At 44.5% G+C, this 13,911-nt stretch overlaps 1 protein-coding gene across 3 annotated transcripts in view; it reads left to right on the top strand.

Annotated features, from left to right (window-relative positions):
• MED13L (mediator complex subunit 13-like) overlaps positions 1-5,661 on the top strand; it is a 248,346-nt gene extending 242,685 nt beyond the window's left edge. For all 3 annotated transcript variants that reach the window (XM_015567540.1, XM_015567547.1, XM_015567549.1), the window contains 2 exons: positions 1,781-1,893; positions 2,879-5,661. In XM_015567540.1, the coding sequence (XP_015423026.1) occupies positions 1,781-1,893; positions 2,879-3,011 (246 nt within the window). In that variant the 3' untranslated portion in view covers positions 3,012-5,661. The remainder of the gene's footprint in view (positions 1-1,780; positions 1,894-2,878) is intronic.
• The last annotated feature ends 8,250 nt before the right edge of the window (positions 5,662-13,911 follow it).

Genomic DNA, 13,911 nt, shown 5'->3' with positions numbered 1-13,911 from the left:
CCATAGTCTTATTCTGTTCCCTGGTTCTCTCACATCTACTTATACTCTGAGGATATTTTAATTACAGTTATAAGTAGAGAGTAGGATTTAGGAGATGAACCCAAAACCATGTCTCAAAGAAATGGATTACGTTAACCCAAGGAGGGGACTTGGTGGAGCCCTAAGGGTACCTCTAGGATGGACACGGGTTCTGAGGATGTCTTTCTCCCGGTTCCCATTGCACTGCTGTCATGAAGGTGGCCTGGGTGGAGGTGGCAGCTCGCTGTCCTTCCCTGCCACGGGCTGTCAGCACTCATCAGAGTAGGGCAGGCGTTGGCTAGAAAACTCCACATTTACACTTGCTCCTTCCTGTGTATTTCTTGGAAACTTTTAATCCAAATTAAAGGTTAAATACAAAAGAAATCCCACTTCCAGTTTGGATGAAGGAAACCGGAAAGAACGCCGTTTCTCACCCACAGGCTGGCAAAAACCCAAAGGTTTGACAACAGAACTCTGTTGCAGGGCTGTGGGAGAAGCCAGATTCTACAACCTACACATTTCTCTTTAGATGCTGCAGTCCCAACTCTAGAAATCTATTCAAAAGGAACTTTGGCAAAAACAAAAAATGACATATGTGAAAGATTAGAAACAGCTGAAATATCCACCAGTAGGGGCTGGTTGAATAAACTATAGTAGTGGAATACGAGTTGTCCATGACAAAATGAGAAGTATTTTTATGTAATTATCTGTGGAGTATAGATTATTGTGCAGTAATGTATAAGACACACACACACATCTGGAACGTTAAAACCAAAAATAATTAAAGGAATTCTCTTTTCCTAATGACTTTAACATATTATTATGAAATCAAAGAAGTTATATGAAAGCTCATGTAATCTTTATTTTTGAATTAGAATTGTCAGTATGACCCTATATTTATTGTTTCCTCTCTAAAAATATATATACATATTTCAACTCTGTCTACTGAAAAGGCTTAGGAGCAATGACAATTTGGTAGTAATAAACACCTCTGTTGCCATGATCATAGTTCCTAAATACCATTTATCATTCAAAAGAACCAGAATTCTTTGAAGAGGTGACTGATTCCAGACCTGAAGTACGAATTATTCAAGTTGAACCTGAGACATCTTGTCATCCTTAAAAGCAAGGAAGTTACCTAAGATTATTAGAGTCCTATCAAAGGACCCAGTGGAGGGTTTCCATTGCTCAAGGATGGTACCATTTGGTCATCAAAGAGAATAATGGTAGCAATAGATGAAATAAGTCCATGGGTTCATAATTGTGCTGAAAAGCAAAACAGTTATCAGTCACCTATTGAAGCTGCCAGAGCAGCAATTCATTAACCTAAAAATTGAAAAATAAAGAGAAAGATTTCAGCAACTTTGTTGCCTCTCCTTTACATATTATATTTCTTAGCTGTTTAATAAATAAGACTATGCTAAACCATTAAGTTAAAAATTGATGGGGGACTTCATAGTGGATGGAGTATGCTGGCACCTACTGAATCTAGTGACCACTTATATCCAAGTGGGGCAATAGAGTAAGACCTGAAGGGACACAGGATGCAATCATCGACAGTGCCAGCTTTTATTTTCAACTTTAGGGTACGGAGTTATGTGGGATCACATTGGGGTTACTGAGCAGCTTAAAATTCACAGGCTCATAGGTGCCCTGGCTTCCAAGGACCCTCAGAGCGCCTGCTTCTGGCAGGCCTGGCCTGGCCCTTTCTCTGCCTGTGGCCAGCCAGACCAGGAAGGTCACTGTCTCTGTTCCTCTGCAGGCGTCATTGCATCACCACATCTCTGTAGCACAGACGGACGAACTTCTCCCGACCCGGACCTCTCAGTGGGTTCCACATCCTCTTGACTCCAAAACCACATCTGATGTTCTGAGGTGGGTGCAGACCCAGGCAGCACAGCAGCACCGTTGGGAGTTACTGCCTTTGCTCTTGATTTTCCTGGGCTTTCACTGAATGTGGTGTTTGTGGGAGAGATGCCGCCTTGTGCAGGGGAGCACGGTGCCAGCTGGAGCCAGGCCCCTGCGGACGCAGGGCGGACAGGGCAGTGGGCTTGGTAAATAGGACAGTGACCTGCATGTGCAGCTGCCTTGCTTCCTGCATAGTGGAGGCACTGCATGGTGATAAAGATAGGTCGCAGTCAGGGCAGGTAGTTAGAAGGCAGTCTGGAGCTTACAGCAAACATCTTTAACCTCTCATATCAATTTTATAAATGCAGTTAATTACAAAAACCCCATAGTTGGGAGTACCTCCCAGAAGTGTGTACAAAGTCTCTTGCATTTTAAGAGGCCATAAGTATTCTTCATGTATGTTGAGAAAATGTACAAGCTTTTTCTAAGGTTTTCAGATTCTTAAATGATTTGGGAATTACAGTTCAGCAAGAACCGGCTCATCATGATTTTGGCTTCCCTGGCCTCCTGGGCCACATATCTAATGAAAACTTTTTTAGTAGCCACATTACATAATAAAAAAAATTAGTGAGGTTAACTTTAGTGGCAAATGCATCAATTATATAAAAAATATATCAGGATTAACATTGAATATATCCAAAATATTTCAGCGGGAATCAGTATAAAAATATTCAGGAGCTATTTTACATGTTTTTTAAATGCTAAGTCTTTGCAAAGCAGGGCCCGTTTTACTAGTATAGTTACAGCTTACGTGAGTTCCCGTGTGGCCAGTGGCTGCCCTCTGAGACTGGCAGGCCGAGAAGGAAGATGGGGCGTGAAAGGCAGGAACACAGTCGAGAGCCTGGGGCAAGTTCAGGAGGATATTAGGCCTCTTTCTGCAACACCGGATGTTAGAATTTGTGATGACCTCACCTGCCATGCCTGTGCCCTGACCTGAGTCTTCTCTCCACAGGTTTGTTTTGGAGCAGTACAACGCTCTGTCCTGGCTCACATGCAATCCGGCCACCCAGGACCGCACCTCCTGCCTTCCCGTCCACTTTGTGGTGCTCACTCAGTTGTACAACGCCATCATGAATATACTCTAATGGAAAAGCACTTGTCCTCTGGCTCAGTTCCTTCTCCTGCAGCCTCAGTCACGGAGCCTGCTGCCCTCTGCAGGTGCCCGCCCTCTTCCCGAGACCACTGCGCAGCCTGCACTGTGACTCCTCCGCAGGCACGTCTTGTCTCTGCAGTGCTCCTTACAGAGTGACTCACAGACACTTCCTCATGGACCCAGAAACGTCCACAGCAGTGACTCCAGCCAGGGTGTGGCGTGGGCACCCCGGACCCCTGGCTCATGGGAAGTTTTGGCTGGTGTTGGTTTATAGGAGGGAAACAGAAGAGATGGTATCCTTTTGCACACAAGAGTCTGTGTTTTCAGTCTCTGTCTAAACTAAGGGTAGTTTAGCCCTTTGGATGAAATCCTCTAGTTATTGGTGTATGGCCTGTGGGTTACCTGAACTCCATATTCTAGGACTTTTTCAAAATGAGAACCAGCTCAAGTACATGATTTCACCGTGGGCTTTTCTCCCAGTGCGCCCATCGCAAGGGGCGTGAGTGCTTTGGCTAACTTCATACCTGTGTGTAGATACAAAAGTCTGGAGACATCTTCATTTTGTTTATTTATTTTAAATTGTTCTGTCATAGGGTTTTTGTGACTTTTAATTTTTTTTTTTTAATTTGCGAGGACCAGGTACAGTAGCTGAAACCCAACTCAGACCCACTGTAGGATTCTTTAACTACATACCTCTGTCCTAAGAACCAGAAAAGGAGTGAAAACAAATTGGGGAGGTAGGCCTAAAAAGTAATATATTTCTAACCATCCAGCAGCAGGTTTTGCTCAGAACAAATCTGCCCATTCCTTGTTAAAGTGGCCAGCGTTTCATGAAGGATAACATTTTGTACAGAAGGCAGTCAGGCCCAACCTAGAGCCATGGAGGCACGCACCTTCCTTAGTTTTATATAGTCACCATGGAGATATATTTTCTAGTGAATTCTTATTGGAAGCCAGGTCTCTCCTCTCATTAGATCAAAGGGGACTCATGTACATATTACAATCGAAAGTGTTTGCTCAGAAAATCAGTTACAAATATGGTGAATTTTTTCTGGACCATAGTAATATTATTTCAAAGAAATATTACAGCTTAACCATTAAATTAGTACTTGAAGTTGAGCCTTCATGGTGGGACTTTTTTTTAAAAAATGCCTTTTTAAAGCATTAGTGGCTAATTGAAGTATTTTATGACTCCTCATTCCAGGCCCGAGAGGGTTGTCTTTCAGATTCCGTTTGAGCCCTCGCTGGCGGTGTGTTGTCAGAGGGCGTGTGGGGCTGGCCCGCGAGGTGCTCTCGCCGGCCTGGGCGCTAGTCGTCTGTGCAGAGAACCGTGCAAACTACGAACGTTCTTCCAAGAGACTGCCATGTCCTGGGTGTTAACAGAAAGGAAAATGTAATAACAATAGGATTTTGTAAAAGTATTTTTCTTGAAATAATCTAACGTTTAAAACATTATATTAAAAAAAGTGGTGTGGTGGGAATGTGAAAGCAGAGAAATAACTTGTAAATGGATAATTTTGTTCTCTGTTCCACCAATTGAGGGGGGGTTTGACTTTCGCAATGTATAGGTTTAAAAAAATCTGATATATCAAAACCATTTGTATCTAATGTGTACAGTGTAAAATTGACTTTAAAAATATTGCAGTGCTATTTTTTCTTAATCAGAAAGGAAAAATTCTCAAGGCCTTTTGAAGAGCATAAGATGATGAAGATTGTAAACTTGTATAAAATTATCTTGGTGAGAAGACAAATTGTAAAGTAGATATTTGTAATCTTTTACCACTTTGGGGTTGCTTTTTTTTCCAGAATTCATCAGAACTTTGAATTTTTTTTTTAATGGGCTGTTTTTAATGCAGGGGCTTTTCTTCCCTAGAAACCCAATTCTAAGCAAAAAAAGAAAAAAGAAAAAAAAAACACAAAAAACAACAAAAAAAAACCCTACAAAAATTTTAAAAAAAAGGCAGCAAAGGGTAGATTTCATCTGGTGTCTTTTATTTAAGTTTTTTAAGTTAAGAAAAGCTGGTGACATATTTATACGTTTTTGTGCAAAAATAAATGAATGGCAATAGATTTTAAAAAATCTTATTATGTACTTCTGTGTGAAAGTCTGTATAATATTTCCCTTAAATATGCATTATTTTACTTGTGAGTTTTTTACTGAATTAATCTGAAATGTACAAGCCCTGGATTTGCTACAGAGTGAGAAGTTATTTTATTTTTTTTTAATTTTTAATTTTGGCAATCCTGCAGAAATCAGAACTCTTACCATGGTTTGAACTAAAAAGGGGAATCGGGCGGGAGGGGGTCCAGCATGCCTGTGTGTATATCTCAGAGCCTTTTTTAAATGTAAAAGCTGTACATTTCTGGGAAGTTCTGAATTTTTTTGTTTCCTTTTTTCCTTCAAGCATTTTGCAGTGAGCTTCTTTTATATATAGCAAACAATTTGAAAGAATACAAAAATATGTGAAGTTCATTTAAAAAAACCCTGCAGTATAGCGCTGGTACAGTACACTAAAAGACTTTGATAAAAGAAACAATACTAAAAGGCCTCCATTTTAAATGTCATTCATATATACCTTGTGAATGAGAGCTATATACTTTTACACACTTTTTTAGAGGAATAAATTATTGAATTACTGAGACTTTGAGTGGCTTTTTTCCCCTCCCATCCTCCATTTGAAATAAAGACAATTGACACCTACCCAGAAGGTGTCTGTGTTATAGATTGGACAGGCCTCACAAGGAGCCAGGGACCTACATGTGTGCCGCCCCCCTTACCCCACCCAGCGCTGCTCCCAAACGGTGTTCTCATACTCCAGGGTGCAAGTTCACTCCTAGAAGGTTTAGAGCGCGAGCTCACACACACACACACACACACACACCATTGAATAGGAGTCTGGTGTTTAGCTCTTCAGCTGTTTGGAGGTCACATTTAATAGTGTCCCAACTCTAGGCTTGTGGTCAATCCTAGAACAAACTACAAGTCTGTAATTCTGCCTTTCTCTTGGCAGCCCCAGCCAGTTTCTCTTTGCTGTTCCTTAGAAATAACAGACACATCTCCCTGTCATGTTCCCCGGTTCACAGACTGGCAACAGTGCCGTGCTGTCCACCACACCACACCGCGGGAGAGCCCGCTGCATTCTCTCTGTGAGTCTGTTGAGCAGGAAAAGCCACCTGCTCTCGGGGGGCCCAGGACTTGGGAGCGCTTACAGTCAGAATAAGTCAAAAGACGCTGCTGTTGGTCTGCCTCCATCTATTTAGAAATGAACATTGTTCTGAATCTAAGGACATTGTTCCAAATCTCTGGTTGCCTGAGCTTAGAGCTAAAGCTGTTGAGGCCACTCAGCCTCAGTTCACTCCGCAAACGAGGGCGAAGACTGTGCCCTGAGAAAAGCTTTGCCAACTACAACGCGGTGTCCCTGCTGGCCTAGTTGTACCGTCGGAGAGGCTGAGAAGAGTGAGGCCCTATTTTCAGTTCAGGGAGGATACTGGTCTCTGCCTCATCCAGGCACCACTCCACGGTGCCGGGAGCATTACAGAACTCAGTGCATCACTAACGAACTGCAACACGTTTCCTGGGTCCTGTGTAGTGAGGTCAGTCCGATGACCCTGCGTGCCCTGCAAAGGCAGCACTAGGTGATACTTGGACACGCATTCGTTAGCGTGCATGCTTTGCTCAGACATCGGTGGACCTTTATCCAACAATCAGTGGATGTTGGTTTTATTCGTACTAGGAATTTTCTTTCGCATCCACTGCCAGCTGTATCCATTGGGCACCAGTGGCTAACTCTGCGGTGGGGAAAATTATGTGTGGGATGCATTTAAACGCTTTGCAAAGTAGACGTCAACAATTCTGATGTGGTACTCAGGAACCGTAGCCTTTAGCCATTTTCCTTGCTCGGATTCTGCTAAACCCCAACCCACCCCTCCAGCAATGCCAGCGCCTGCTGCCCAGGAAGTCCTGGGCTGGACTTCGTTTCCTACTGGTCTCAAAGAGCCAGTGAAAACCTGTAGAGCAAGTGCAGTTGGTCCACAGAAGTTTTTAAAGGCAGAGTTCGTATAAAGGACGCACTGCCCAAGCATGAGCCGCGTACAGCAAACTGTCCTGCTGCTGGTCCTTCATACAACACTAGCCGTTCTATAAAGAAGATCGTCACCTTCGCCATCTCCGTGCGGGAATCCCGCGGGGCCCGGTTTTAGTCTATTACCGTGTTCTCTTGGTGTTAAGTGGTTCACTCGCTTATATCCCTTGACAGAGGGGTCACTTTAACAGTAATTATTTCATGTCATTAATTCCTAATGAGACGTCATTAGAATATACCGTTGTGCCCGGTAATTATGCGGTTGTAACATTTGCCCTGGGCCCTGCACTCCTGCCTGGAACCAGACCGCTCAGTCTCACCACTTCCCCTGAAATGCTCAGGTCAGGTTCGAGAAAGGTGCTTCGGACCCTTACTGCTTCCGGCTAGAACCTCCAAAGGAGCGGAGCGGGTAGGAAGTGGCAGGTGGTGAGGAGGAAAGTTGGGTCCCCGGGAAAGAGCTTGGATAAGACGAACGGGTTGATTTTTCTCCAGAAAGGTTATTTCCTCGGTGAGCACTAGCGACCAGGTGTGGGGAGGCGCAGGCAGACTGGGGTCAGTCTTCTTTTTCTTTTTTTTGTAAACAAGCAGGGATGTGAGACAAGCACACGTTTCCCTTTCATATCTAAAACTGGCATTTGTTCATTTCTAGGCACCAAAGCAAGTCTGTCGCAGAGAGCGCTTAAAATGACCCACCTCTCAGAACAGGCAGGCACAGTGAAGGCGCGCTCCTCCCACCCCGAGCTGTCTGCTGCCTCGCAGGTCAGGCTCCTTGCCATCCACCTGCTAAATGAAAGTCAGCCCCAGAGGTAACAGGGGGAAATGTTTGCTGGGGGAAGGGAGAATCAGTTTCAACGATGTAACCTGGAAGGTGGTACATGTCTTCCTTAATTTCAGCTCGGATGCTTTCCATAGCATTACAGTGAGCCTCTCACTTATCTTTGTTCACTGAGAGGTCTCCGTGTGGATCTGACATGCAGCCTGTCGGTGTCCTTTTAATTTTGAGTATGTCAGTCTGAATTGGTGAGGAGATAATGTTTACATGGTTATCTCTACACACCCGTTTATTATTTTTTAATCCTCACCTGAGAGAAAGGGGGAGAGAAGCATTGATTGGTTGCCTTCCATAAGCTCCCTTGAGTGGGGATGAGACCTGCAACCCGGGGATGTGTCCTGTGCGGAAGTGGAACCAGCCACCTGCTGGTGCTCAGAGGATGGTCAACCGCTGAGCCACTCCGGCCAGGCCCTGCTAGTCCTTATGTCACCCCAGTTTAGGAAGCTCTAGGGGTCAATGTCATATTTGCTTCACAGGATAAGCCAATGACCTCCCAGCCATTGTCTGTGACCCAGGAGCACTTACCTTACCAGACAGGGCTGTTATATTGAGCTGACTGTACAGTATTGAGCTGACTGTACAGTATTGAGCCGACTGCAGTATTGAGCCTGTGCAGTATTGAGCTGACTGTACAGTATTGAGGTGACTGTACAGTATTGAGCCGACTGTGCAGTATTGAGCCGACTGTACAGTATTGAGCCGACTGCAGTATTGAGCTGACTGTGCAGTATTGAGCTGACTGTACAGTACTGAGCTGACTGTACAGTATTGAGCTGACTGCAGTATTGAGCTGACTGTACAGTACTGAGCTGACTGTACAGTATTGAGCTGACTGCAGTATTGAGCTGACTGTACAGTACTGAGCTGACTGTACAGTATTGAGCTGACTGCAGTATTGAGCTGACTGTACAGTACTGAGCTGACTGTACAGTATTGAGCTGACTGCAGTATTGAGCTGACTGTACAGTACTGAGCTGACTGTACAGTATTGAGCTGACTGCAGTATTGAGCTGACTGTACAGTACTGAGCTGACTGTACAGTATTGAGCTGACTGCAGTATTGAGCTGACTGTACAGTACTGAGCTGACTGTACAGTATTGAGCTGACTGCAGTATTGAGCTGACTGTACAGTACTGAGCTGACTGTACAGTATTGAGCTGACTGCAGTATTGAGCTGACTGTACAGTACTGAGCTGACTGTACAGTATTGAGCTGACTGCAGTATTGAGCTGACTGTACAGTACTGAGCTGACTGTACAGTATTGAGCTGACTGCAGTATTGAGCTGACTGTACAGTACTGAGCTGACTGTACAGTATTGAGCTGACTGCAGTATTGAGCTGACTGTACAGTACTGAGCTGACTGTACAGTATTGAGCTGACTGCAGTATTGAGCTGACTGTACAGTACTGAGCTGACTGTACAGTATTGAGCTGACTGCAGTATTGAGCTGACTGTACAGTACTGAGCTGACTGTACAGTATTGAGCTGACTGCAGTATTGAGCTGACTGTACAGTACTGAGCTGACTGTACAGTATTGAGCTGACTGCAGTATTGAGCTGACTGTACAGTACTGAGCTGACTGTGCAGTATTGAGCCGACTGTATAGTATTGAGCCGACTGTACAGTATTGAGCCGGCTGTACAGTATTGCGCTGACTGTGCAGTATTGAGCTGACTGTACAGTACCGAGCTGACTGTGCAGTATTGAGCTGACTGTACATGGGGCTGAGAGTAGCCGGAGTTGTTGAACACAGACTGTTGAAAGAGAAGAATGTACCTCGAAACTCTAATTTATCAGCAAATCCATCTCATCCTGAATGCCAGTGGGAGAGCAGAAAATGCATGTTTTTTTTTACTTTTTAGAAAATACAGAAATGTTTGTTGTTGATTTAGATTTTCTATTTTGTCAACTTGGGTAATTGAGATTTTTTCATGGGGAATTTTGTTTTACCAACATATGGCTCTGCAGTTGTGCAGTGTGTGTGTTCCCGGAATGCTGAAACTGTGGATTTTGGAAATCGATGGTCATCCTCATTTCTTACAACACTTACACCATTTTTTCCTTGATGTTTTCTTTTTTTTAAGCCGTTCGCTGGTTTTCAGTTTTGTTTGATTTTTCCAAAGAAACACCTCACGGATTGAACAGTTCTGGCGTTTTTATCCTGGCCTGTTCCTGCAGCTCTTTTTCCTAGTTTCCTGGAGGTTTTTGTTTCATTTTCCTTGAATCTTAATTGCCTGCTTAGTTCATTTTTTTTTTTTTTTTTACTTTAGATGATCAGGCACTGGTAGCCTGGGGCTCCCAGACCCCAGTGGCCCTCCTCAGATTCTAAGCAAAATGCTTTTTCTAGGGAGGAGGGCCTATTGTATCAGGTGCTCAGAGGTGTCGACCTGAAAGCAAGGAGAAATGACTGATTGGGACTATGTTAAAGTTGATTGCATCCTGAGAATTTTGAAGTTTAATTTTTTTAGGCTCTTAGTTCTTTCTTTAAAAAATAAGGGAACGTTCTCTCTGGATTTAAAGTCTCTCCTGCTATATTTTTTTCTTACTACAATGTAATCTAGCAGTAACTGCTTTTTGCAAACTATTCTCTGAAACTTTCCGAATAAGGTGTGTCCTATTTCTTAGGCAGGGCTGCCCAATAGAAATACAACGTGAGCCATAAAGTGTAATTTTATACTTTTGTAGCTACATTCAAAAAGTTAGAAACAAAAACAAAAACAGGTAAAATTAATTTTGATTAGACATTTTTACTTAATCCTATATATCCAAATTCTTATTAAATAAGTCAGCATGAAATAATATAAAAATGAGATGTTTAGCACTCTTACCCAGTATTTATTTCGTGTTTATAGCACATCTAAATATGGATGCTAAATTTTCAGTGGTTAAAGCAAAATGTAGTCCTGCCAAAACCTTCCATTTGCATGTCACAGAAAAGGCTGCAGCTTTTCTATTTTAATTTGAGTTAAAATGAAGTAAAATTTTAAAATTAGCCATGCCCACCACATCTCAAAGCAGACGTGGCTCTCCTGTTGCACAGGGCAATCTTAGAATTAAGCTGAGGGATTAATTCTGCTTTGACTATATCTTCCATATTTCATACCTTCTATGCCCCCATCTGGACCTGAAGCTCTGTCACAGGCTGATAGTAGCAGCTGAAATTTCCCCCTGTGACTTGGGTCATCCTGTCTGCGTTTGTGCTACATACTGGGTGCATAAAGGGCTCTGTTATGTCTCTGTGACGTGATTTATCTCTGTGTAATGACCCTTTGTTCTGTGTAAGACTTTCAGCTTTCAGTCACTCTTTGATTAATATTACCACTCGTTTCCTTTTACTAGAATTCCTGCCTTCTCCCTCTGGCCCCCATTTATTTTCACACTCGGCCGTTTTGTGTTAGGTGTTCTTTATCCGAGTTGTTGCATTTCATTTTTTGACAGAATCATAATTTCATGTCAATAGGGTAGCTTTCACCTTTTGCATTTCCTGTCCTGTGTTACACTTTGACGTGCCAGCCAATTCTTACAAATGCCCATGTATATTGATTTGCTTCCTCTTTGCAGTTTTGCCTTTTGTGCCTGGACTCGGCTGTGTGCATTTATCTTTTAAAGCATTTGGAAAGAAACCTTCCCTTTTGAATTCCATTAGTGGTTACCTTAAAACAGCCCACAAACCCCAGACCCCTTCTGTTTCATGTGTGCCCATTCTGATTTTTAAAAATCCCCTCGTAGCCCGGCCGGCACGGCTCAGGGGTTGAGCATCGACCAATGAATCAGGAGGTCAGGGTTCGATTCCCGGTCAGGGCACATGCCCGGGTTGTGGGCTCAATCGCCAGTGTGGGGTGTGAGGGAGGCAGCCAATTAGTGATTCTCTCTCATCATTGATGTTTCTCTCTCTCCCTCTTCCTTCCTCTCATCTCTACCAGTCCAAGTCCATTCCCATTCCCTCCTGACAGCATGGCTGTGCCCTCCCGCCTGTGTTCATCCCCCAGGCCCCGGAAGAATCTCGATGTTTCCACCTCTCGTCCTCCTTTGCTTTGGGAACCTGGCGTCCTGCGCTCCTGCCCCGTGCAGTGCGCCGGTTGGTTCTTTTATAGACGGTCCTTTCAGTGGGTTAGTCTGAGGTGTTCTTGTGGTTAAGCTGAGGTTATGCATTTGGGGGCCAAGGGTACTACGAAGTGAGGTACCCTTCTCAGTGCAGCACGTGCAGGAGTCCACATGCCCCTCTGTCTTGCTGTAGGTGACATCTACCTTGGTCGCTTGGTTAAGGTGTGTCTTCCTAGGTTTCCCCACTGCCAAGTCGTCATTTCCCAGTGCACTCTACAAAGCACCTCAAGCAGACATATTTTTGTTATGTCCCACGTTGTCCACCAGAGGGCGACCTTCGCCAACTGATCTTTATGGGCCAAAGTCCTGGGTTTTGACCACAAGGAGTCAAGGCTGTAGGGGAGCAGGTCTGGAGCGCTGGTCTGAGTCCACTCTCCCCGGGGAGCCCTCGTTTGGGTGAACAGCCCCAGGGCACAGACTCCAGGCTGGGCTTCGGGGCCAAGTATGGGGGTGGTTTTGAAGAGCAATCCGACTCTTACTTGGCTAAGTTATAGTGTGTCCCTGAGTGAGCAGACTGGGCAGTTGCCCTGGGTTGGTGTGTGTGTGTGTGTGTGTGTGTGTGTGTGTGTGTGTGTGTGTTTGGGGTGGGGATGGGGATGGTTAATGCTGTTGCTTTCAATACCTGTGCAGCCAGTTAGAAAGTAAGAAGCCAAAGCCAATGTCCTTCCTTCTGTCCCACCCCCTCCCACAGGCCCAGGCAGGAGGGGACCCCCGTTATAAAACAGTGGCTCCTGCAGCCACGAGACTCAGGCTGGGCACAGACCCCAGGGCAGGGGGGACATCCCGCTTTTGGACTAAATTTTAATTCGCCATAATGTGTAAAACCAGACCAGACTGCAGTGGGGCACGAGAGGACTTTCTGGGGCGAGGGTAATGGTTCTCGTTTGATTGGGATGGTGTTACATTTGGCAACGTCCAAGGAGCTTTACACTTAAAACGGGTGCGTCCTTTTACATTTTAATTTTCTTTTTATTATTTATTGAATGTATTGGCGTGATATTGGTTAATAAAATCACATAGGTTTCAGTTCTACAGTTCTATAATACATCATCTGCATATTGTATTGTGCGTTCACCATCCCAATTAGATTTTAATTGTGGTGAAAACACACACCGTAGAAGGTACCATCTTGGCCGCCTTGGCGTGTGCGGTTGGTTCCTCAGTGTTAAGTGTATGCACTTAGGTGTAGAGATCACCAGACCTTTTTCATGTTGCCAAACGGAAACTCGGCCCATGAAACAACCACCCCTGGCTTCCCCCTGCCCCAGCCCCTGGCAACCAGCATTCTCCTCTCTGTCTCTATGAATTTGACTGCTCCGTGCACCGTATGTAAGTGGGACCATCCAGTACGGGCTTGTTTCACGCAGCATAATGTCCTCCAGGTTCCTCCGGGGTGTCGCAGGGGTCAGCATCCCTTCCCTTTAAGGCTGAGCGTCCCATTGTATGGCGAGACACATTAGTTCACCCACTCACTGCCTTTTGCCCTGCTCCCACCCTGTGGTTGTTACGAATGATGCTGCCACAAACATAGACATATTAATAGCTCTTCAAGACCCTGCTTTCAATTCCCCTGGGTATATACCCAGAAGTGAGATGGCTGGATCCTATGGGAGTTCTATTTTTAGTTTTTTGAGGAATGGCCATATTGTTTTCCACAGTGGCTGTGCCAAAATGGGTGCGTTTCTTGAAAATAAATTATACCTCAGTAAACCTGATTTTAAAAGAAGATTAGAAAACAGGACACATTTGATAGCTCGTGTTGGGGAGGGATGGGCGGTGTCCCGCCTTCCTCACCAGTTCACATGGGCAGAGCTTTTGAATACCTCCCCCTATCCTTGTAGCTCCAGACTCGTTTCTGGCTGAGTTTGCC

The sequence above is a fragment of the Myotis davidii genome, unplaced genomic scaffold, assembly GCF_000327345.1.
Source record: "Myotis davidii unplaced genomic scaffold, ASM32734v1 scaffold1330, whole genome shotgun sequence".
Taxonomy (NCBI): Eukaryota; Metazoa; Chordata; class Mammalia; order Chiroptera; family Vespertilionidae; genus Myotis; species Myotis davidii.
Note: the sequence above shows the minus strand (reverse complement) of the source record. Positions and strands in the feature narration are given on the sequence as shown.